Source organism: Drosophila montana, unplaced genomic scaffold (assembly GCF_035044405.1).
Source record: "Drosophila montana isolate Dmon_TW-CO22-7 unplaced genomic scaffold, ASM3504440v1 contig_2056_1, whole genome shotgun sequence".
Classification (NCBI taxonomy): domain Eukaryota; kingdom Metazoa; phylum Arthropoda; class Insecta; order Diptera; family Drosophilidae; genus Drosophila; species Drosophila montana.
Window position 1 is genome coordinate 12,013 of NW_026996970.1, and position 26,543 is coordinate 38,555.

Sequence of the window (26,543 nt, forward strand, 5' to 3'; positions counted from 1 at the left end):
GCATCATCCTCCCAGCTAGCTTGCGTAGCGCTATCTAATTTTTGCAGCAACGTGTGTACTATGACGCTTCCGGCGATATGTTCCACACTGCCCATCGGTTTTAAAGCACGTAAATGAGAGTTGACCTTATCTGAAAATTCGCACAGTTGTGTCGTCGTACCCTTATCCACCTTTCTCAAATCCAAAATTTCAGCGATCTGTGCCTGAATAATAAGACGCGTGTTCTGAAGCGAATTGTATCCAGTGCTGCTCCTTGAAGGCATGACCGTAGATGCTGCAATTTTTAAATGTTGGTCAAATACGGATCCTTGTCAATGACCGTGGTGAACATGCTCGAGAAATCGGCCCATTCTGTGTAGCCTCCACTAAACTCCGGCAATTTAAATTGAGGCAATCGAGAGTGGTTTGGAACAACGAAGGTAGAACGCGAATCATCGGCTGCGGCTGAATTGAAAGTGAACCAATGCGCCATCTGCTGAACCTTGCTTCGATTTCCGCGCTCGTGTTGAAGGGCCACCCGTAGCTGCCTAATAGTTGACTCAAACGTTGACTGAGGATCCTCTTCAACGCTGGCATGACTCACATCTAACAAACTATCATAGATTGTTTCAAATTTCGCCAGCAAGTTAGATGCCATGATTATGTAATCTTGCAGCTTGTAGTCATCAACAAAGCGAAGTCGAGCGGGATCAAGTTCCGAGGAAAATCTTTTGAGTCGATCAATAAAATTCTGAATCTTTATTTTAAGAACAGCAGCCTGGGTTCCAACAGCCACTTGATTATGATGTCGCCTCATAATTTCTATTTGCACTTGCACCTTCATCAAACATTATGAATGTAGCGCACAACAAGGTTCACACAGCCGAACAAGCGCACAAGGGTTCGTTCGAGCGAGATAGCGTATAGCTGGTTATAGCGCGCAACGATTAACGGGGATTTTGCTACGGCGTTTATGTATAGCATCCAAATGTATTCAGATGCGCAAGCAAATGGCTCACCACTGTTGTGCTTAAATTGATAAATTGTTTGTTGAGGCGCGTAGCACTTAACGAACACCCTGAGCTTGTTAAGGTACACTAACGAAATTATAAATAAAGTAAATACGAAAAGAACGAAGGAAAAGAATTCACTTCGGGGTCACCAAAATGTGTAGTTGCAAGCCTTTTTGGAACTAATTTATTCACACTGCTTGTGTGCAGCGAAATTCAAACACTTAGATTTGTTTTTAAATGTATTTATTTTCCGCGCAGGGCACTTATTAGAATTTATAAGTTTTATAATGTCGAATTAGTTGTGCCTAGGTTTCAATCAAACGAAAAACTAAAAACTATGACAATATGTAAAGCGAACGAAACGAATCTCCAATAAGACGATCGCCGCCAACGAAAGAGAGTAGGCAGCTTACAAAGCGCTCGCAAAAACTATATGCTCTTAGGCTGTAATTATGATTGTTATCTTCGCTTATGGCTGCTGCCCGTAGCCGTCGGTGATGTCTCTGCTGTTACTTGACCAAACAAAGTGTTTGAAACATTTTGTTTATTTGGATTATTATCTGTACTAATGCTGTATAGAAAATTGTACTTGCTCCTCTCTCTTCGATTAAACATCAGTTCCCTAATAATTTAATAAAGAAAGCTGAGTGGAGATCAATTTGTAATTAAATCATCGTATAAAGATAATTTAAAATAATACATATGCAACTAACATTTTTATCCTCAGGATATTTTAAAAAGCCGGTTAAAAAAAACTGTTGACCAATATTTAACATAGAAAATGTACATGAATGCCACAATAATAAAATAATAAATAAAGAAAATATTGAAATTAATGAGTGTGATACATTGGTTAGAAAGTCTGAAAATGAAACAAATGATGGCATTCAGATCTGGCTCTCTGAACTAGTGCCTTTTTTTGACATTCAATTGCCCGAAAATAATGAAAAGAGTACATTAGTAACTTCCAACAAACGCCTTGCAGATAATTATTTTCAAATAAACATGCATAACGGAAAGTGTACTACGTATTGACCCCGTTGTGAATAATACTTGTGACGCGGAGTCACATTGAGGCCCGCCGACAAATAAAACAAAAGGGCATATAATCATAAATTAAGACGAAAAAAGATGAAGTAATAATATATTGTAATCATAAGTTCAGAGTAAAAATGAAGTAAATGAAACCAATTATCGGTTAAGAGTATGCTTACTAAATTAAGAGAGTCCGATTGCGAGCACAATCGAATCACTTGCAACTCTGTTGATATTATTAGGAGTAAAAGAGAGTCAAGCATAGAGAGGGGATTTTCGCCGCAGGGTGAAAATAGCGAAAAGAGGGTCGTGAGCTGCTTCCGCCGATCAGCGTGAGTATCGGACGTGCGTACGTGATGAAGGACAGAATTTAGGGGCCGCGAGTTAGCTGCCAGGCTAGGTAGGAACGACCTAGAATTGACGGTGCAGCATGGCTAGGAAAGCTAAAACAAGAGAATAAAACGAAAGTGAGTGTATACAGAGTAAAACGGTGTTTGCGTGTTCTTTGTGTAGAAATTTGCGGCGGAGGGATCCCAGCAGCACCCATCACGCAGACCGACTTTAACCAAACCGCAGCGGTGCGATCCCAGCGGTTACCCTTTTTCCTTAACAGAATTAGTAACCACGCTGTGGCGGAGTTATCCCTACGGCTCCATACCCCCCTTTTCAGCTTTGCGTCTCGGCAAACTACAAATTTCTTGTGGAGTGGACCTGGGTAAGACCGAGGCATCACCCCGGCCAAGAAGCTACTTTACAAGTGGCGCCCGAGCAGAGACGGTAGGCGTGAAGGGGCGTGTCACTAACGTGGCCTAAAAGCCCATGAAGGTGCCTCCAGGGTGAGTTAAGACCAAGAAGGCAAAAGTAACTGAGAATTTTGCTGCCCGCGGCATAGGAAAAAGGAGCATAGAAAGTCCCACAGGGGTGTCAGCAGCAAACACATACATGCAGGCAGACAAGCGGGGACAACGAGAGAAGACAAAGAAGAGACTCGAAAAACTAACGGACAACCATAAAACTTCTCGCTGAGCGAGGGAGTTTGCTGCGAGCGCGCTAGCGTGTATACGCGCATGCAAGTATGCGCGACGGGAAAATAACAATAAAGTGAATTCGGCCCAATATGAACATTGGAGATGTAGTGACGAATAATATTTTTTTTGTGAACAAACTAAGCTGTGGGAAAAAAAATGGTGAACATTTAAGATAAAGTGAGTAACAAACAAGGGTGAACGTTTTTCGTATATTTTATTCTTGTGATCACCGGTGCAAAATATAACAACAACTAATGAAAACTAATAATAACTAATTAACAACTGAGTGAAATTGACCACAGTGCAGTAACATAGAACCACGGTCAAAGAGTGGACGCGTGTAGCAAAAGGGTACCGTGGGTCGAGGCCGGTACGCAGCGTCACTTTTTAGGGTGGTCAACGAAAAGTGCGACTTTTCTTTTGTGCGGCCAATGGTGGTGTTCTGGCTCGATAAAACAAAATTAATTAAAATAAGTGAAAATAATTATAAATTAAACCAAATTAAAATAAAACAAATATAATTAATAAAAATAATTGAAAATAAATATAAATTAAACAAATTAAAATAAAATAAGTGAAATTTTAACATATCTAAAATAAATTAAATAAAATAATTTAATATAAATATAAATTAAAAATAAAAATAATTAAAATAAATAAAAATAAAATAAATTTAAAAAAAATAATTGAAAAATTAACGTGATTCAAATAAACGGAAATAAAACAGAATGAAATAAAATAATTATAAATAATCATAAACAAATACAATAAAAATAAATTTGGAAAACCAAGTAATTAAAACGAGGCGGTCGAGAAAGACTGGATATCTGAACGGAGTCACGTGGACCAGAAGAGGAAAAGGGAATAGCAATAAAAGGTTACGTACGAAAGGATACGGGTGAGTGTCAGAATCCAGGGGTGGGCGTACGGTGGATCCTCTCGCGACGGAAGGAGGAACTAGAGGCGATTACTCGTGAGTTCGAGCTGAGCGAGTTGGGGCGGGTTGAAGTTGGGGCGTCGTTTGGCAAGCTTCGTGTCCGGGGGTTCGCATTCCGCCAACACAGACGCGCCTACCCATTGCGTATAGGGGGCACTGCATCGTTCCGGAACAGGTCAGGAAGTGGGGTATACGCTTCGATGGGCAGACTGATCCACTGTCCTTCGTGGAAGCCATGAGATTGAAACCCATAGGTTGCCCCGGGCAATGAACGAGGCGAAGCCGCTCGCTGGCTCATATCAAGTGGGCTAAGAGAGGTGTCATGTTTAAGGAGAGATTTTTGGATTTCTTTTTGCCCCTGCAATATTTTGAATTGTTGGAAGACGAAATCCGGGCTCGCCGTCAACGAGAGGGCGAGGGATTCAAGCAGTATGTGGTGGACATCAGGGCGCTGATGCACCACGCTGGCTACAGTCCGGAGCGAGAATTGGCGAGAATATACGACAACGCAGCCCCAGAGTATAAATTGTATGTGCGGAGACAAGATTTCTCGTCGCTGTCGAAGCTCATACAATTAGCGGTCGAGTATGAGGGTATAAAACAGCAGGGTCAACAGTATCCCGGGTTCATGATCTCGATTAGGTAATAGCATGACCACGTAGGACATGCGACAACAGGCTTAAACAACCCGTTCAGGGTAGCTTCCCCTCCAGTATTACCAGTGCCAAGGGAAGAGCCCGCCAACGGAATGATTGGGCAAGAAACCGGGGGAACAGCCAGGAGACGCCCGATATGTTTTAGATGCGGGCAAGAGGGGCAATTTAGGAGGGAATGTCCCAACCCACAGGTAGTCTTTTGTGCGCAATGCGGAACTAGGGGGGTGAGCAGCCAGGAATGCTGTAGACGACCGGCTCAGGGAAACGGACAGAGGCACCATCCGGACCGGGAGCGGATGGGCAGCGATGTCAGCGGAGCCCGGAGGCAGTAGATGTTTTGCGAGTCCAGGGGGGTTGTGTCGTTGCGACGATCAAGATGGGCGAGAAGGACTACGCGGCGACAATCGACACTGGCTCCACCCGATCGTTCATCCGTGGTGCCCGCGGCGAAGGTAGCGAAGGTCGTGGAAATTAGGGAAGTACAAACGACGATACGGCTGGCGGACGGGTCAGGATTAGACGTCGCGCGGATGCTGCACGCGGGAGTTAGTTGAGCGGGGCGCACGATAAGGGTTCCGCTACTAATCATGACGTCGATGCTATACCAAGTGATACTAGGTATGGACTTTCTGCGGGCGATGGGTACGTCGATTCGTTGCGGGGACATTGAGATGACGCTAGGGACGCCGGAGAGACGGGAAATTAGGAAAGGGGCAACTGGCTGCCCTGTGGAGCCGATCCCGGAGGCAAGGTTAGGGATTCGGCAGGGGTGGCGGTCCGTCCCGCGGAGAGAATCCCGGAGGCGCGATCGAATGATCGAGGTATGTCCACGGTGCCAGTGAAGGTGCGGTCGGACGATAAAGAGGTGTCCAGGTTGCCAGTGATGGCGCGGTCGGACGATAAGGGTATGTCCAGCGGAGGTACGGTCGGACAGCGAATTGTCTAGAGTGCCAGGAAAGGATCAGAAGCAGAGCAAAGAGGACTCGACAGGGCTTAGGGTAGAAGGGCAGATGACTACGGAAGTCAGCAGAGGTGTGGATTCGGGGCCCACGGGTAGAACAGCATCTAAGAGCATGAAGCTGGGGAGGGTGGCTGGATCCAACGGGCAGGAGAATCAACCTCACGCCTCGGAAGAAATCGTACTAGCGGGAAAACTAGTCGCAGGGGAAAATACGGCCGCGGGAGCTAGTCACGAGGCTAGCAGTGGTGGGTCTGGAGAGGGGAGTCCCAACGGGGAGGACGTCTGGCCGGCAGAACTGGAGTCGAGTCTGCAGGAACTTCTACAGGCTGAATTGGCGCGATTCGAGGGGCTCAAAGGCATGTCCCACATAGCTAGCCATCGGATAGTAATGAAGGACAACGAGCCCATCAAGCAGAGGTACTAACCGAGGAACCCAGAGATGCAGCGAGTCATCGACGAACAGGTGCAGGATTGTACTGGTGAAAAAGAAGACCGAAGAATGGCGAATGTGCATCGACTATCGGCAGCTGAACGCACGTTCGATTCCGGACCCATATCCAGTACCCCAGATAAACCACATTTAAGAGCACATGCGGCACGCACGCTATATATCGACGCTGGATCTGAAGCAAGGATATTGGCAGATACCCATGGAGGAAGGGAGCAGGCAGTTTACCGCGTTCACAGTTCCAGGACGGAGACTATATCAGTGGAAGGTGATACCCTTTGGAGCCCCACGCTTTCGCTTAACTGGACGACATCATCATCATAGGCGCAACCAAGGAACAGCACGTAGCCAACCTGAGAGAGGTGTTCCGACGACTGAGGGAAGCGAACCTAAAGCTCAACATAGAAAAATGCCGTTTCTTCCGAAAAGAGCTGGTATATTTAGGACACGTAGTGAGCGGCGAAGGAATACGGACGGTGCTCGCGATCTTGAGGCTGACTGCCCCATCGAACTACAAGGAGCAGTGTCAGTGCTTTGGGATGGCATCGTGGTATCGACGCTTCATCCCCAATTTTGCGTCGGTGGTGCCGCCGATGACCGCTCTTTTGAAGAAGGGAAAGGTATGGTCGTGGGGCGTGGAACATCAGGATGCGCTGGAGCAACTCAAGGAGCGACTCACGACCGCGCCGATCCTCGCTTGCCCGGATTTCAGCAAGAAATTCGTGCTTCAAACGGATGCGAGTGATTACGGTATCGGCGCCGTCGCTTAGGCCAGTAGGAAACTTCTGAAGGCAGAGATCAACTACTCAGCCACGGAGACGGAATGTCTGGCTATAGTTTGGTCAATGCTGTTGAGGAGGTTGAAATAAAACAAATAAGAGAGTCCGATTGCGAGCACAATCGAATCACTTGCAACTCTGTTGATATTCTTAGGAGGAAAAGAGATCCAAGCATAGAGAGAGAATTTTCGACGCAGGGTGAAAAGGGCGAAAAAAGGGTCGTGAGCTGCTGCCGCCGATCAGCAACTTCACTTTGGAACCGATAAGCGTGAGTCTCGTGCAGCAGGGCTGGAAAAGCTAAAAAAGAGATTAAAACGAAAGTGAATGTATACAGAATAAAACGGTGTTTGCTTTTAGTCTGTGTAGGGCTTTCCGACTCTAACCTAACCGCAGCGGAGCGATCCCAGCGGCTCCCCTTTTTCCTTAACAGAATTAGTAACCACTCTGTGGCGGAGTTATCCCTACGGCTCCATACCCCCCTTTTCAGCTTCGCGTCTCGGCAAACTACAAATTTCTTGTAGAATGGACCTGGGTAAGACTGAGTCACCCCGGCCAAGAAGCTACTTTACAAACTGCCGTATTGAAGCATATTGGTGGAAAATGTACTACGACTTAAAAATGAAATATGACAAGCCTGTTGAGAAATTTGAAACTAATAAAAGAGAAAAAGATACGTTTACAAGAAAATTAGTAGAAAATACTGCAGTTTGGGCTTGGAGATGTGAAAATTTATACACAACGTCCATTACCATATCTGCAACTACGAATGATGAAAGTAAAGCATTCTCAGCTATGCTATTAAATGGCAAGCAAAAACAATATATGCACTTGAAAAAATTGTGTTACTAAACTAAATAATAGATCTGCAAAATGTTATAAATTCATGAGGTCGAGCCTATTTTTATCCTTGCCGCATCCAAGAAAGTTGCTAAATTGGAGCCCAATACGGAGAATAGCACCAGCCATAGATAAGTTGGTTTGCTTAAATATGTCCAAACACCTTTATAGTATGTTGGAAAGTGAAAAAATTGTGTACTAGTGTTTGATGAAATACACGGTCGCTCAGAACTTGAATACAATTTCACGACTGATGTAATTGATAGCTTTGTAGATTATGGTAATGGAAAGAGAGAGCCAAACGTGGCTAATTACTTTCTATTTATTCAAATTAAAGGCCTTGTTCAACCCTGGAAGTACGCATTTTCCTATTATTGCAGCGCTAATGGAATGGGCCTAACAAAATTTACGGAAATTATAAAAGAAAATATAAATGTACTTTGCAAGATTGGCGTACGCGTCGAAGCAATTGTAAGTGATCAGGCAGCTACAAATCGTGCTCTTTTGAAATTGTTATCAGTAAACAAAGAACTGAAATTTAACGGTATAAATGGCAGCCTGATTTATATGTTGTATGATTATGTTTACTTATTTAGGAGCTTTAGAAATTATCTGCTCGCAAATAATATTGAGACTTCTAAAGGAATAGTCAGTTGGGCTGTTATATCGGATCTATATAAAATAGATAAAAACTCGAAAACAACTAGAATGGTCCCTAAATTGACAGAGGTGCACATAAATCATAGAGAGTTCTCAGCTGAGAGTGATTGACGTGTTTTACTTGTGCTCCAAGATTTTTATATATTTTTGCGCTTAAATCATGTTTTTTACTTCCAAATTTTGCATTTTTTGTGCTTTATTTAAAAAGCTTTTAAACCTTGTGCAAAGTGTTATCTGTTGTGCAGCGTAAGTCTGTTAATTATTGCTTTTATTGAACGCGGCGTCAGTTCCGTATTGTTGTTATTGCCTGTTTTGATTCTTTTGCTTTGGTGCTCCCCTGTGCAAACACTTGTTTGTGCGTGTGTTCGCTGCTGCAAATTTATTCTTGTGCATCGCGCTCTCGCAAATTTTAGCTGTTGCTTTTCGCTCCAAACAATTTGTTTGTGTACGAATAGTTATTTTTTGAGCGTTTACTTGCTCTATTCTTGTGCACTGTTTTTCGTTTCGCTCTGCGCTCTCTCAACTTTTGCTTATTCTTTTAACGCTGGTAGTAATTATGTCGTGCTGTAAGAAACCTTGCACGTTCAAGCAGGCTGATGATTCTGCATTGCCGCAATTTGTTAATTGCTGGCTGTGTGAGAATATAATGCATGCTAAATGTGCAGGTCTCACTGGGCGTGATTGCGACAAGATCGCTGCAATTGCCAAGAAGGGCTGCGGCGGCTTGCGTTGGTCGTGCCCAGAATGCATCGACAAGCAAATTGAATGTATAAGTCTGTGAGAAATCAATTCTTAAAACTAAATAGCGTGGCTAAGCAGCTCTCGAGTAGTTTTGATTCGAGCTGTGAGTTACTTAGCAAATATAAATTCGAGTCTCCAACCAATAGCCGGTTGGAGCCTCAATTTTTGCAGTTGCCCTCTCCAGACACCTTTGCATGTGTTGTCCCTTCCGAGCAACTTGGATTCATCTCCAATGTTGTCATTATCGCCTTCTCCGAGCGACTGCCCAAATATTACCCCAATTTTATCCCGTGAAATAGTCCCATTAGACCCTGTACCTGAACCTGTCCCAGTTAGCCAAACTGCCTCAGCCCCCTCAGCTCCTGGCCGCAAAGGTAGACCTGCGCGCAATCTTGCCCAGATTGTTAAAAACAATCATGGTGCCTCTTTAGCCCCACCAAATCCTGTTCTCCCTGCAGCCCCATCAGCGCCTACGTTAACTGTTGTTGCCCCTCGTAGGCAAGTTTTTGTGTCTCGACTTTCGTCTGACACCACCTCTGAGTCATTGGCAGCCTATATTGCTAGCAAATCTTCTGCTAGCGTGTCAATTACTAAATTTAATTTCTCCACTCCTCGTGAAATATCATCATTCAAAATAAATGTTTCACATGATATGTTCCCAATCATTTGTGATCCCAAATTTTGGCCTCCACACATGATTGTTCACGAGTTCAAGCCAAAAAAGCGTAACCAGCCTGTCACCCTTCCAGTCCCTTCAATACAAGGTACCATTTCTGCCCCAAAAAACTAACTTCTTCTTCTGACCAAGTCTCTATTCATTATCAGAATGTCAGAGGTCTCATTTCAAAACTCAAAAATCTTTTCATGGCCAGCACTTCCTTCGATTCGGATATAATAGCATTTTCAGAAACATGGTTAAATTCAACCATATCTGATTTTGAGGTTTTTTCGAATAATTTTATTTTGCATAGAAATGATCGGCTGACTCGAGGTGGTGGGGTATTAATTGCCGTTAAAGCCACTCTCCAGTCAGAACTTTTCTGTTTTAGTACGCCTACTGACGCTGAGATTGTTTCAGTCAAGGTGTCTTTTCCTACACGGAATATTTATATTACATGCTCTTATGTTCCTCCTTCTTCTGATATTCAAGTTTATATGAAACATATTTCTTGTATTAAAGAAGTTTCTTCACACGTGCGTGATAATGACCTATTAATTGTGTTGGGTGATTTTAATTTGCCGAACATCTCTTGGTCACTTTTCACTGCCGAAAATTATTTAGTGCCCTCAGCACAGCATGACTTTATAGATAGCATGCTTGACCTTTCGTTGTTTCAAATCAATTCAATTTCTAATCATTTGAATAGAACACTTGATCTTGTATTTGTTAACGACTACCTTATTTCTAATGTATCTAGGTCCACTCCTTTATCTCTTCCTAGGAATACCCTTTTAGAGGTTGCAATGTTCAATTGTAATCCTCTCATTTCGTGCTCATCAGCCAATAAGCCCCGCCGTTGCTTTCGCAAAGGAAACTATTCCTTGCTGAATCAGCTTATTTATGCAACCGATTGGTCTTTCTTATATGACTCGGTTGACATGAATACTGCTATTAACTTTTTTTATAACACCCTAAACTCCCTCTTAGATATGTGTATTCCCAAGTCAATTCCTTCGACTACCTCTTCAAAGCCACCTTGGTTTACTCCCAGATTAACGAATCTAAAAAATATAAAATCAAAATATTTTAAAAAGTTTAAAATCTCTGGTTCGTGTACTCACTTGGCTAAATATTCCATAGCCAAGTCGAACTTCTTTCTTCTGAATTCTCAATGCTATGAGAATTATCTAACTCGTTGCAAAAGCAATTTGCCCTAAATCCAAGACAGTTTTACAATTTTGTAAACTCGAAGCGTAAATCTTCAAGTTTGCCATCTTCTTTTTCTCTCGGGATGGATAAAGCTAGCAATGACTCTGATTCTGCTAACCTCTTTGCTAATTTTTTTCAATCAACTTTACTCTTCAGTCTGTCCTTATAATAATTCTTACCCTTATACTATTACTTCCTCTAGTTCTATACCTCCCTCTATTATTTCCCATTCCTCTCTCCTTTTAGCTTTAAATTCTTTAAAATCTTCTTTCTCTCCTGGGCCTGACAATATCCCTAGTTGTCTACTCAAGGAGTGTAGTTCTTCCCTTGTTTATCCATTGCTAAAGCTTTTTAATCTATCCCTCGATTCTTCTGTCTTTCCATCTCTTTGGAAAGAATCTTATATCATTCCTCTCCACAAGAAAGGTGGAAAGTCTGATATACTAAATTACAGGGGCATTGCAAAACTGTCCGCTATTCCTAAATTATTTGAAAAAATAATCACTTCGAATTTGCAGCATTTCTGCAAATCAGTTGTTTCCCCTGTTCAACATGGATTCGTAAAGAATCGGTCTACTACGACCAATCTGCTTGAGTTTACTTCCTTGGTAAATGATGCTTTCCTTTCGAAATTGCAAACTGATGTCATTTACACTGACTTCAGTAAGGCGTTTGACTCCGTGCACCTTGACATTTTACTTTTTAAACTTGACCGAATAGGTTTCCCTCCGTCTCTATTGCTTTGGATTAGTTCTTATTTAAAAGGTAGGACCCAAAGAGTAATGCTGAGGCTGACTACCTCTAAACAGGTTCACGTTACTTCTGGTGTTCCTCAACGTAGTCATATTGGACCTTTACTCTTTACTCTTTTTATAAATGATCTTCCCTCTGTTACATCCCATGCCCGTGTACTCATGTATGCGGACGACGTGAAACTTATTTTATCATACACTAATCCCCTACATCATTCTCGTCTTCAAGACGATTTGAACGCTATGCAACTTTGGTGCTCGGCCAATCAATTGCATCTGAATTGTTCAAAGTGTATGTTTATGACATTTAATCGTACTACACCCTATATGGTCAGTTATACAATCGACAACACTCCATTGCAACGTATACTAACAGTTAAGGATTTAGGCGTTCTTTTTGATACTAAACTCTGTTTCAATCTTCACATAGATACCATCGTTAATAAGGCAAAAGGTGTACTTGGATTCATTTAACGATGGTCTAAAGAGTTTAACGATCCTTTTATAACGAAACTTCTGTACATCTCTCTTGTTCGCCCTATCCTTGAATACTGCTCTTGCATCTGGTCTCCGCAGTATAACAATAGCCAGGATCGTATTGAATCTGTTCAGAAGCAATTTTTGCTTTTTGCCTTACGAGGTTTAAATTGGGACCCTAATCTTCGGTTGCCATCCTATTCCAGCAGGCTGCTTCTTCTTAACCTTCCGTCGTTAACCAACCGTAGGACAATTCTCGGTGTTGTCTTTCTACATAAGTTGGTTGTTGGCGCTATAGATTCTCCTTTTCTGCTAGGGCGTCTTCAATTCTCTGTTCCGGCTAGACCAACCAGAAATTATCGCCCCTTATTCCTATCTACGTGCACAACAGACTACGCTATGCACAATCCTTTTCGCGTGCTATGTAAAAATTACAATAGTTTGCATCACGTTTTCTCTACCGAACTTTCTCTACCCCTAATAAAATCGTTGCTTTCAGGATACCTTCGGGAAGTCACTGACCATTCCCAGCTATGAGCAGGGGCATAGCTTGCCGGACAGGCTGTAAATTTTCCCCACCGGGTCGGTGATTTCCCATTACTTTCCCAATACTATCTCTTTATCCTATCTACTTAACACTCTGTATATCTAGCATACAGTTCTTTACTTTATTAACAATCTTTTTACTTTCTTTTCTCCTATTTATGATATATTCTTAAATAATATAGCAAATTAAGATTATTTTTAATTTTACTTAAGAACACTTTTTCCTACTTACACCCTTCTTCTTAGATGTAGGCTCTAATAGCGTCACTGACAAAATTAGCTGTGAAAAGGGGCACAGCTGGCCGGACTGGCAAATAAAACACCTCCATCGGTCGGTGATGCTATTTGAAATTTGTGTTCTCTATCTAGGCTTTTAGCATCTAAATTTCATAATTGTAAATATAATGTATTGAATAATTAGGAAGACACTCGTTTTGTCGACCACTAATAAATAAATAAATAAATAAATAAATAAATAAATATTATGAAAAAATTAAAGTAAATTATGCAACCCAAATTTTCTCGTACAGGATTAGAACTCAAATGATTGACTTTAAATCACATTTAAGTTCCATTAATGTCGTAAACCAGAATTATTGCCATAAAGGTTTAATAAAATATAAATAAATATAAAATATAAATGCTCCAAAAGCACCAGACGGAAAATCTTATTTACGCCAAAAACTTCAGATAACACATGCTCCATTTAAAAACCCAACAGATATGTTTTTACACCCTGAACCCTGAAATAAAATGGGCATAATGTGTTTGTGCAAATGTATGTAACAGGCAGAAGGAAGCATATCCGACCCCATAAAGTATATGTATTTTTGATCAGCATCAATAGCTGAGTCGATCCAGCCATGTCCGTCTGTCTGTCTGTATGTATGAACGCAAGGATAACAGAACCTTTAAGAGCTAGAGAGTCCTCCTAGTGCCAAACTTGACATGTAGCTTCTAGAATAGTACATATGTATCAAGTATCTATCATTTAATAGCTATCGCCACCTCCCCGCTGACACCACAAAGCTATAAATCAAGTAAGTAAGTTAATTTGAGCAATATTCCAAGTTTATTTAAAAATGGATATTCGATAAGTGTGACAATTGTGTTTTGCAGCGAACCATTAAGGAAACTGTTTATCTGTCTCCATTATGCAGTTGTTCATTATGATCTTAAAAATGTCTGTATTTTGACCATTTTTTCAAAATTGTCTGCAAAGACCCTGCAGTGAATATTTGATATATGAAACAAGTAAGAGATTCTAGTCGGGAGCTCCAGATTAGGTGATACCTTGAACCTTCTTATTCCAACACCAAATACAGGTCGCGCTACGCGCTCGTTTGCTTTAGTAGTAAAAAGATAAATTAAAAATAAAAAGTTCCCTTGGCAGGGGTCGAACTCGTAACTGATCGCATTACTTGCTGCTGACTCTACTCAACAGCCATTCTAGCCAAAAAAAAAAAAAACATTTTCCTAAGCAGGGTTCGAACTCGTAACTCACCGCTCTACTTTCCGCCGCCTTTACTCAATAGCCACATAAATAATTAAGTCTAAGTGAGAAAAAACGGATTAAAATAGCAGCACAGAAAACCAACAGTCGCAGTTGCAATGCTGTTGATAGAATTCAAAGCAGGCGCGCATGCATGTGTACAAGAATACAGAAAGACTTGAAACTTGCGCTAACTGCTACTAACAATACGTGCGCAACCAAAACATATAACTTTTTTGTCTCCTTACCGATCTGAATGAAATTTTCGAAAGTAAATCTTATTGTCCCATAGAATATTTGTGTATTCTCAAAAAGTCTATTGCATTTAAATTGTGGCTTATATTGTGGGCAGCATAAATTGGTTTGTTAATTTGATTTATAGGTTTGTGGTGGAGATGGCGATAGCTATAAAATGAAATCTACTTGGTATATATGTACTATTCTAGAAGCTACATGTCGAGTTTGGTGACTCTAGCTCTAATTATTTGCCAAAATTGGTCAAAAAAAGGATTTCGTTATCGATTTTTATCGATTACTTGTATAATTGTTTATTATTAGATCAGTAAAAAGGTACAATCAGCCAAAGTAGTAATGTGCACAAACACAATCGAAGTGAATTGCGCTAGCCCGCCCAGCCCAGATACTACAGAACATTTTCCATTAGAAACAACAACAACAAATAATCAAAACAAGCGACTCGACAATGACAAAGCTTACATTTACAAACTCAGTCCTTGCTATCCCACTTTATTTTGGGCTATAGTGTATGATCTAAGCTACTGCACTATTCTAACGCATTGTTGTTTTTATAAGCACTACTATGCTGTGATTCGTAGAGTCACAAAGTCAGGTCTTATTCTTCTCTACTCGTTTTCAACTTGCAAGCAGCCAGGCAGATTTTTATAATTTTTCATTTTTTGACCAGCGAAGCACTCTTTCTCAAAATAGGGTGTTTAGACTATTGATCAGTGCTGGAACCAAATAGCAGAAACCTTCTAAAATACAAATCTTTATCCAATGTCTGAGTAAAATATAATTTCGTATTTACTGATGCAGCTATTGGTACAATCAAAAATAATTATTTCCTTTAAACATTATACACCATTAATATAAATCAATGTATCAATGCCTCGACTCGCATAATTGTTTTTGGCGCATGTACATGTATGTGTCTGCCAAGACAAGGAAAGTATATGAATTTTTTTAGATTTGGATTACAATATTTTGTTTCGCACCTGACGTCACAGCTTAAGGCTTTTTGTGTGCGATTGTTGCGTTCAGTAAATTTATACATTTTTAAATAAATTATTTATTATTAAACACACTATTAATAATTTATTTAAATGTTCGTAATAAAGGAAGAAATATATACTTATCATCATAAGAAATAAAATTCTATGAAATGTGACTGTTAATGCCAGTTCAATGCCAGTCTGAACGGAGCATTGACTGAGCCTCACTCAGTGAGGGAGAATCACTCAGTGAGAGAGATTCACTCAATGAGAGAGAGTCACTCTCACATAGGATCCAAAGCACGCTTAGAACTCTCCCCACGATCTGCACTCCACCTTAACAGCTTCGACATAAGAAAATGCAAATCACTTCAAATGTATAGTTCATTTTCTAATAAAGTGCCACTACCAAATAATCATACTGACTTTCAACCAACACCTGAAGATTATTTATTTGACGCCTCCCCCACAAATAAACAAGCAAATATAAGTAATTACACAATTTATTTCCCGTATATATATATTCGGCAACATCCTCCATTTTTTCCGCCATACTTTTTTCCACATAAAAAAAGTGATTGGCAATTTTCTGTATATTGTATATATATTAATTATCCGATTAAAAGCAGCCTAGCAATTTTTGCCAATTATTTCCAACCACAATATAAAACCTGGTTAGAATTTGTATTGTATGTACATAAGTACACACTTGTATTCCTATCTGCCTTTCCTATCTATCAAACAAGAAAGGGATATAATATTATTAATTAATCGCTTAGTCCGACATACAAATATGTAAATATAATAATATAATTATCTCACACGAAATAAAATACATCCACAATCCTAATATAATTTTTCAAATATATTTTTTAAAATAAAAACTCACACCATATATTCCAAATTGTAACATTTAACAAAATTAAATCCAAACGCAAGTGTAATTCTTTAATTTAATATTTATTGCATAGTGCGAATAAACATGCTTGTGCAACCACATGGTACATATGTATATCCAGTAAATATTCACACATCAAATGGGTCCGCCGGGACCAAGTGCGAGCCTTGTGGGACAAGGTTGAAAAAGAGTACGAGGTCGGCTCAGCAGCAATCTCAGAAGCCGGTTCAATGGAATCCATCGCAGTCATGCAGTCCAAGTATGACTACTGCTACTCGGTATATGAGAGATGCGGCTCTAAACTAAGCGAGCAAATCGATACTGCTAACGTCCAAAATAGACCGTCCGCCCATTCCGCCATTCCGACATATGTTCCCACCGGCTGTCGCGCACCTCCTTGCGACACTGAAATCTTTAGCGGAGATTACATACGTTGGCCCACATTTCGAGACCTCTGTACCGCAATTTATATAAATAATCCTAGGTTATCAGAGAGAAATTATTCCATCTCAATGCGAAAACCAGACGCGAGGCTCAGGCGATTGTGTCGAAGTCACCTATGACAAACGATGGCTTCCGATCAGCCTGGGCCAATCTGACTGAGCTTTTTGAGAAACGAAGACTGTTAGTCAACAGCCAGCTCAAGGTTCTTTTCAAGCCGCAGCCAATCTCCCAAGAGTCTGGAACGGCAATAAAGGAACTTCAGAGCACCATTCAAGGTTGCTTAACAGCTCTGGAGTTATCGAAGATTAATATAGAAAACTGGGACTGTGTCCTCGTGAACCTATGCTCCTCCAAGTTACCCAAATTAAAACTCTCCTTATGGGAACAGTCCATCTCGAGAAAGAACGACATCTAATCTTGGCTTGAGATGAACGCCTATCGCACTCTAGAAGCAATCGGAAAGCTAATGCCAAGCGCAAATACACCAACGCACTCCAGAATTGTTCGCACAGAACCTCCTACCACAAAGAGGCTTACCGCATTTGAGAATAAGGTCGCTAACAAGCCGCAAGCTTGCAAATTGTGCTCCAGGGAGACCCACCCTATCCGTCTGTGCCCACGATTTCTCCAAATGCCCGTCAGCGAACGGGCAACTTACATCAAACAGCAAAAACTATGTTTGAACTGATTCGCTAGGGGTCATCAGTTAAAGGATTGCACAAGTGCTTACAATTGTTTTACGTGCAAGGGTCGTCACAATACACTCTTGCACCGTAATGACACTCCACAATTGGCCCCAAATCGAGACATGAGCCTACGTCCTACCACATTTGGAAGGGAATCTACCATCATGTACGATCCCCCAAAATTGAGAACCCTGCCAAGCCTCTAGTTGGTTGACCCTAATTTCCAGAGGTGTTCGCAGATAGATTTGCTGATTGGCGCTGATATCCTACCGTCCATACTAACAGGCGGCTCCCTTCCTAATATATGTGACACGTTGCTGGGTTAGGAAACCATTTTCGGTGGATTCTAACAGGCCCAGTTTCAAAGACCGCGTCTAATGCAATCTCGTCATTCTCAACTCGCATATCTGTTTTTCAAGAAGAACAATTAGACATTCTCACAAAATTTTATGAGGTGGAGGACATTCCAGTCAAACTGGTAAAGAGCTCCGATTCTTGCTGTGAGAATACTTTTATCCAAACAACAAAGAGGAATGAGATTGGCTGATATGTAGTCACCCTACCTTTCCGGGAACCTAATCTCATAGACTTGGGACATTCAAGATCTTTTGCATTAGCTCAGTTTCTAAGGAAGGAGAATCGTTTAAAAAGAAACGACTCCGTGATTAAGGAGTATTTCGACTTAAGTCATATGACGCAAGTCTCACCAAACAGCCACCCCAATAATTTGTATTTGCCGCATCATGCAGTTTAAAGCCCGACAGCACCACAACAAAGGTTCGCGTTGTGTTTAACGCCTTCAGCCCGTCTTCCAATGGCAAAAGCCTAAATGACATCTTACACACAGGACCTGTTCTCCAATCCGATCTGACGATTCAGATATTAAAGTGGCGGTTCTACCGCTACATTTTCAATGCCGATTTAGCTAAGATGTATCGGCAAATCCTGCTCGATCCAAGACATACGCCCTACCAGCGAATACTTTTTCGCAATAAGAACGAAGAACTCAACACAGTTACCTTTGGGGTAAACTGTACTCCATACCTCGCAATTCGGGTCCTCCATCAACTTGCCCGTGATATACAAAAACAATAAATCATCGCATCCGATATAATTGAGAATTATATGTATGTCGCTGATGTTCTAGCAGGGGCACACACGAAACAACGAGCAATTTAAGCCATTGCAGAACTCCGCACGGCACTTGACACAGCCGAGTTCCCTTTGAGAAAGTGGACATCAAACACAAAGGAAGTGTTAAAGGAAATACCAAGGGACCACTTACTGTGTGCGGATTCTTTAGAAATCGAAGAGGCTAGCTAGGCATTCGATGGCAAGCTACAACAGATCACTTTTTCTTTGCTCCGTCCAAAATGGTATCTCAGCATTCGCTCTATCTCAGATTGCGAAACTGTTCGATCCTGCTGGATGGCTAGCACCTGTGATAGTTCGAGCAAAGATTTTCATGCAAGAGATCTGGCTCTAAGAACTGGGGTGGGATGATTCCCTGCCGGAAGATCTCGTTCAACGTTGGCATGAATTCTTAACCGACTATCCCTCTCTCGAACAAATCCGTATCCCAAGATGGGTAGATTTCCAGCCAAAGGCAAAGGTGCAGTTGCATGGCTTCTGCGACGCGTCCCAGCAGAAGTGGTGCTGCACTTTATTTGCGCGTCGAGATATTCTGCGATCCTGTGGACGTGTGGGAGCGTCAACCTCAATAAGCTATGATTAGCGACATCCCATAATCATTCCGGCCAATTGTGATTTTTCACGCCAGCTGGTCCGATTTACCCACCTCATTTGTTTTCACGGAGGCAATCAGTTGGTAATGCGCCTCATAAAAGCCAAATACTGGATCCCAAAGCTCAAGGTCCTGGTAAAATCTACCATAAACTCCTGCTATGTCTGTATAATACACCGTCGACGACTTCAGACCCAACTTATGGGCGAGCTTCCAAGGGCGAGATCAACCTTTTCCTGACTCTTCACACACACTGGTGTAGGTTTTGCCGGACCTTTCGATATTAAAAGCTACATTGGTCGAGCGTGCAAAATTACTAAGGGTTATGTCTGTGTCTTCGTGTGTTACAGCACGAAAGCAATCCACTTAGAAGCCACCAAAGACCTAACCACGGAGAGATTCCTGGCCGCATTTTCGCGATTTATAGCAAGACGTGTCCTTCCCCAACAGATGTATTCAGATAATGGGAAAACATTTGTTGGAGCCTCATCCGTCCTTTCGAGATATTTCTTGCAAGCAACCAAGGAGCTCGTCTTATCCAAGCACAGCCATCAAAACTTGTCTTGGCATTTCAATCCCCCTGGCGCTCCTCACATGGGCGGATTGTGGAAGGCAGGTGTTAAAAGCTTCGATTTGTTGGCTCTAAGTCCAGGCCACTTCCTAGATGGCGGCCCTATTGACAACCAACGAGCCGGTAATCCAAGAAGAGGCAATTTCTATAATTAACCGCTGGCAGCGACTCAAACCGCTGCACCAGTAATTCTGCATTCGGTGGAAGAACTAATACTTAAAAGAGCTCCATACGCAGAACAAATGGCAGTCCCCTACAAGTGACATCCAAGTCGTGGATATGATGATTATCAAGGAAGATAATCTACCAATAAATGAATGGCGCCTTGGCTGACTCCAGCTCGCTTGCCCAGGCTCAGATGACAAGGTCCGCGTAGTGGACGTTCTTACCGCACTCCACCTCAGCAGGTTCGACATAAGAAAATGAAAATATTAAAGTGCTACCACGAAATACAAAATCATTTTGATTTTAAACTACAGCTTTAAGATCTACTTATCTGACGCCTCCCCCACAAACAGTGACTTCATAATATATGATGTTGGTGCGCCGTGTGCGTAACCCTTTAATTTGAATGCCATCGCCGGCTGCCATTCAAATTTTCTACCTACTTGCGCCGAGACTCGGCTCTGCAGCAACAACATTAGAACCCAAATCTTGTTGTTGTGGTTTCTACGCGCTGACTATAGGAACGCAAGAGAAACCAGCAACAAACACAGTGGCATTATTTGTCCCATTTCATTGCACTGGGTTCCCTAAGTCCTCAAAACTTTTCAACTTTTCAGCGATAAAAACAGACGACGAAAAAAAATGGGGTTTCATGCGCACTAAAAATTTTTCGTGTTTGATCTTGCGTTTGCAGACCAACCTTATCGACCTTGCGCCAGTTCTAAAACGATATTAAAAGCTCGGAGTGACTTTTCAGCTCTGTAGCTGTTTATTACTCTATGAGAACTAGCAAACAAATACATAAGCGGTAAAGGCCATGACGCAAAACTTGGCCAATTGATAAGGTAAAACTTATCGCCTGCTTGTTCAATAACATGAATGGTAAAATTTCAAATTTGTCAACACTTGTACGGAAGCAACCGGACAAGCAAATTCTGAACTGTTTTAGTACAGAATAGTCTCTTCGATAGGGTTCGAACTCGCAACAGACCGCACTACTTTCCGCCGCCTCTACTCAAAAGCCACACCACTAATTGAGTAATAATGAGAAAAAACGAATTAAAATAGCAGCACAGAAAACTATCAAATCGCAATTGCAATGTTGTTAATATAATTCAAAACAATTGCGCCTGAATGTGTGTGTACATGTATTCAGAAAATCTTGTAATTTGCGCTTGTTGTCGCTGATACTAGAAAGTTCAAATCACGTTTTCTTAAATCATTTCTCTGTTTCTTAACCGATCTTCATGAAATTCTACATCTTATTGTACTGTAGAATATTCGTGTATTATCAAAAAGTCAATTGCATTTAAATTGTGGCTTATATTTGTGGGCAGCATAATTTGGTGTTTTTACTTGATTTATAGCTATGAGGTGGTAGTGGGGAGGTGGTGATAGCTAATTAATGATACTTGATATAATATACTATTCTCGAAACGACATGTTAAGTTTGGTGACTCTAGCTCTTATTATATACCAAAATTCCTCAAAAAACAGATTTCCATATCGATTATTATCGACTACTTGGAAACGGGCAAGTTGTCGAATATCGGAAACAAACTCGATCTGCGCGAGGACTAGGAGGACCTACAGCTAAAATTTTAAGTCTCTAGCTCTTATAGGTTCTGAAATCCTTGCGTTCATACATACGGACGGACGGACATGGTTAGATCGACTCGGCTATTGATGCTGATCAAGAATATATACTTTATAGGGTCGGACATGCTTCTTTCTGCCTGTTACATACATTTGCACAAATACATTATACCCCTTTTACCCAATTTCAAAAGGTTTAGAGTATAAAAATGGTATTTACGTTGCAAACACAATAGCAACATCGCAATATACATTTGTCCGTTTATTAAACACAACTAATGCTGACCATTTGGTGGAAATTAGAGTATTAACCCCTTTCGAACTACGATTTAGTTCAACTAATCAAGAAAATAGAAAAGAAATTGTTTTAGCTTAACTAAAAAAAATGTTCAGCCTCAATTCAAACAAGTAAGAGGCTCTAGTCGGAAGCTCCCGACTAGGGAATACCCTGAACCCTCTTCTACCAACACCAAATGCAGCTCGCGCTCCGATCTCGTTTACTTCACCAGTAAAAAAAAATAAATTAAAAAAAGCTGTTTCCTCGATAGGTCTCCAACTCGTGACAGCCCAATTCAAAAAACAATTAGTAGAATTATGCACCAAATATAGTGATATATTCGGACTAGAAGCCGAATCGATAACAACTAACAACTGCTATAAACACAAATTTAGACTAAAAGTCAGTGAACCAATATATATATAAAATTATCGAAGTCCTCATAGCCAAGTAGATGAAATACAAGAACAAGTAAGGAAATTGATCACCGACAATATAGTCGAACCATCTGTATCCGAATACAATAGCCCACTTTTGCCCACTTTTGCCTTCCGGGTTTAGAGGAAAAGAAACGGCGATTAGCAATTAACTATCGTTAAATAAATAAAAAGTTTTTTTCCGGTAAATTTCCGCTTGCCAGAATTGACGACATTCTAGATCAATTGGGTCGAGCCAAATACTTCTCATGTCTTGACTTAATGTCAGGTTTCCATCAGATTGATCTAAAAATAGCTCCACTCTCATTTCAGAGTTTGATGAACATAGCATTCTCTGGACTTAACCCTTCGGAAGCATTCCTGTATATGGATGACTTAATGGTAATAGGTTGTTCGAAAAAACATATGAATAAAAACTTAGCACATGTTTTTGAAATATGTAGGTAATTCAACTTAAAATTGCATGAAGAGACCTTTCTAGGTAACAAATGCACTGATAAAGAAATCTTTCCAGATGACAAAAAATATTAAGTCATCAAGAATTACCCAGTCCCAAATAATGCGGACAACGCTAGACGATTAGTTACATTTTGCAATTATTATCGTCGTTTTATTAAAAACTTCGCCGACTATTCACGGCACATAACTAAACTATGTGAAAAGAATGTACCTTTCAATTCGACAGACGAATGCCTAAACGCATTCAAACATCTTGAAGAGAAGCTAATGCACCCTACGTTATTACAATACCCAGATTTTCGCAAAGAATTTAGATAAATTACAGATGCTTGTAAACAAGCTTGTGGAGCGGTTTTAAGTCAAAACCATAATGGAATTCAACTCCCAATAACATATGCATCACGTTTATGCACAAAGGGTGAAACTAATAAAAGCACAACAGAACAAGGGCAAGCTGCTATTGATTGGGCAATAACACATTTTCGACCATATATATATGACAAACATTTCACAGTAAAACGGATCACATACCACTTACATATTTATTTTCAATGACAAACACCAGCTCAAAATTAACACGCATGCGACTTAAATGAGAAGAGTATGATTTTACGGTCGAGTACTTAAAGGGAAAATATAATTTTGTAACAGACGCCCTATCGCGGATAACAATATCCGATCTGAAAAATATTCAAAGCAAAGTCCTGAAAGTCATTATACGCAACAAAGTAGACAAACCAAAAACTGTACAGTTAGCAATAAACAACTTTTGCCAAGGCAAAGTCTTAAAAATTTATCTAGGCCCAACGAACATGAAGTAATTATAAATGACGAAGTACGGAAAGTACTGACCTTGCGAATAATTGAATTAAATGTTTATTGAAGGAAGGGCATAAAGTGATAATTAATGTTGACGATTTGTATACCAATGGAACTTTGGACTTAAGTCAGTTCTTCCAAAGACTTGAAAGGCAAGCCGGTATTTTAGAAATCACCCAACTCAAAGTGGATCCAATTGAAGGAGGTCATACTAACATAAAAAAAAAGGTAGCGAAAATTAAAAGACACTACTATTGTAAAAATATGAATCGTCATATAAAAGCGTACATACGTAGAGGTCATAAATGCCAAATGGCAAAAACAACGACAATGACTTTAAAATAAAAGTGCCAGAATCAATTAGCTAATTTATTCCAAGCCAGCTTAAAGATTTAGAAGAATCTAAACAAAGTAGCGACTCAGAAACATAGAAACACGGGAGGAAATAGGTAAAGAATCAATTGAACAAAAAGAAATCATTAATTTAAACTCAAACATGGCACAGACAGTAATAGTTTTTAAAATTAGACTCATCGCTGATACCAGAATTTGGAAAGGCAGAAAACCTACAAAATTTCTTAGATGTACTGAATCTAATGGATTCGATAAACGGCACTCATGAACTAACTGCTGTAAGCATAATTAAGATAAAACTGAAAGGCCACGCTAGAAACTCGATAAGTAATGAGCAGACAATTCTTGTCATTACTAGTCAATTATTCAAACTGTGAAAGGAGAATGTGTAGAATTAATATCTGTAAAACTCCTTGATCTGCAGCAAATGAGCAAAACGAGCATATTATATTTATTGTGTGTGTGTGTTTTTTTTTTTGGCCCGGCCAATCGTATGCGCGATTCGCTGACTCCGTCAACACCTACTTACTAATCTCACCCCCCCACTCACACACCACATTCCCCGCGGGATCACCGCAAAGTATTACTTCGCGGGGATGGGTTGCCTACTTTAGGCAATCTTCATTATTCGGCGCTCCTTTTTGCATCGTCTTAGATCCCTCTGGATGCCTATTATGAGGTGACTTATATTTCTCCAGTTGTCCTCTCCTTCCAGCATGAACGTTACCATTCCCTCAGGTGGAGATACAGTGCCTACTGCGTCTCTGTACCTCAAGCACTTGAACAGCACGTGTTCCGAGTCTTCGTCCAAATTTGGGCAGGTCGAGCACTCGGGGGTGTCCTCATGCCTGAACCTATGGAGATACTTCCTGTACCAGCCGTGTCCAGTAAAAAACTGCGATAGGTGGAAGTTAATTTCTCCGTTCCGTCTCATTATCTATTGCTTTCCCCTTTTTCCTTGGCCAATATATTTACTGGCAGCATACCTGCCAATACTGTGGCCGCTTCGTCCGACACCGTCCGGAATCCAGAAATAGTGTGGAGTTCGCTTAGCCTGATATCTTCCTTCTGAGGTCTTTCTGGCTTGCAACTGCTGATGCCCATATCGGTGCGACATAGAGCAGCACGGAGGCTACAACTCTCGCGAGGAGTAGACGTCTGCCTGCTTTAGGTCCTCCTATGTTGGGTAGCATCCTCGAAAGGGCCGCCTGCATTTTGTCCGCTTTCTGGCTAACATAGTCTTCGTGAGGTCGAAAACTAAGCCTGTTGTCTAACATGACCCCCAGATACTTGATGGAAGCCTTTGACTCGATACTAACGCTGTCTAGCTGAAATCTAGCAAACTCAACTATCTTGCGGCTTGTGATAAGCACAGCCTCTGTTTTATGGCCTGCCAGCTCCAGGCTAGCGGCACGCATCCAGCTGGCTATATTCCTTATGGCTGCATTCGCTGCCGCTTCTACTTGCAGTGCAGTGGTCCCAAGACCGACCCCTGTGGGACCCCTACTGAGTATTCGGTCTAAGGCTTCCAGTATGCGAGACCAGCTTGCTGAGTTAAAGACACCGCGCAATACTCCTTGTCTCTCCACCTTAATCGGGTACCCTCTATTGCTTTAATAGCAATATCGACCGCCGCCTTAATTGCGTCGACCGTAGATCTTGCCTTACGAAATCCTTATTGCTTTTTGGACTGGGCCTCTTTCTCATCAACAACACTCAGTAGTCGGTTGTACACGATCCTCTCCAGAACCTTTCCCGCCGTGTCCAGTAGGCAGATTGGCCTGTATCCCGAGGGTTCCTCTATTGGCTTGTCCCCTCTCGGTAGGAGGATTAATTTCTGTCGCTTCCATCTTTTGGGAAATACACCGTCCTGAAGACATCTAATGTATGTCTCGGCGAAGGCGTCGGGTTTCGTCAGAATGGTTAACTTTAGAGCCTTGTTTGGCACCCCATCTGGTCCTGGAGCCTTTTTGTCGTCTAGCTTCCTGCTTGCCACTACCACTTCGTCTGTCGACACTTGCACAAATTCCGTGCTGCGGAAGCAGTTGACGACCTCCCATCTTGGGTGATGGGGGAACAGTGCCTCAACTAAAGTGGCAAGTGCTTTCTTTAATACTTCTTTTGAGGTCTCGCTTGGCTGCCCGCAGGTTCTCCAGCCTAGGCACAAAGTCTGGGCAGCCTCGGGCTCGTTGGGATCATCTTCTAGCGCGTAGGCAGGCCTTCCTTAGGTTGCTGATTTCCTCGTTTCACCAGTAGCAAGGTGCTCCTCTTCTGTTTGGCTTCCTCCTGGGCATGGATAAGTCGCACGCTTCTGAGATGTTTTCCATTAGCTGCCGCGCCATGTCTTCTGCTGACTCCGTGGCCCAAGTCCATCGAGCATGGCGTAGGGAATCAGTGTTTGTTTCCTCGTCTAGGCAGTTATCCTTCCATTTGGGGCCTGTTGTTTTGGGCTGATGTTTCCTCCGTCCTCTCCCGTGGATCTCGAAATGTACTGCTTGGTGGTCGCTGAATGTGAATTCATGTGGTTAGCCTATAAAGTTAGCTGCTGAGAAGGGTGAGATAATAGAGCCTTTACCGGCTTTGCAGTACGTGAGCTCCTGCCCGTCGTTTGCAAGGCCCAAGTCGATCGCCGCGAACTCTTCTAGCAGGG

The 26,543-nt window shown here is 41.6% G+C and overlaps 1 protein-coding gene across 1 annotated transcript; it reads right to left on the bottom strand.

The window, feature by feature from the left end:
- Positions 1 to 24,503: 24,503 nt before the first annotated feature.
- LOC135426574 (uncharacterized) lies at positions 24,504 to 24,997 on the bottom strand. Its single transcript, XM_064679723.1, has 2 exons — positions 24,869 to 24,997; positions 24,504 to 24,788 (listed from the first exon to the last, which is right to left on the bottom strand). Exons 1-2 carry the CDS (start codon positions 24,995 to 24,997, stop codon positions 24,504 to 24,506), a joined length of 414 nt encoding a protein of 137 aa, XP_064535793.1.
- Between the last annotated feature and the right edge of the window lie 1,546 nt (positions 24,998 to 26,543).

Bases quoted from the DNA above. Each gene is read 5' to 3' on its own strand.
- LOC135426574 (XM_064679723.1), bottom strand. From the start codon at position 24,997: ATGGGCATCAGCAGTTGCAAGCCAGAAAGACCTCAGAAGGAAGATATC. The intron at 24,789-24,868 runs GTAAATATATTG...CACCTATCGCAG, and splicing joins TATTGGCAGGTATGCTGCCA to TTTTTTACTGGACACGGCTG.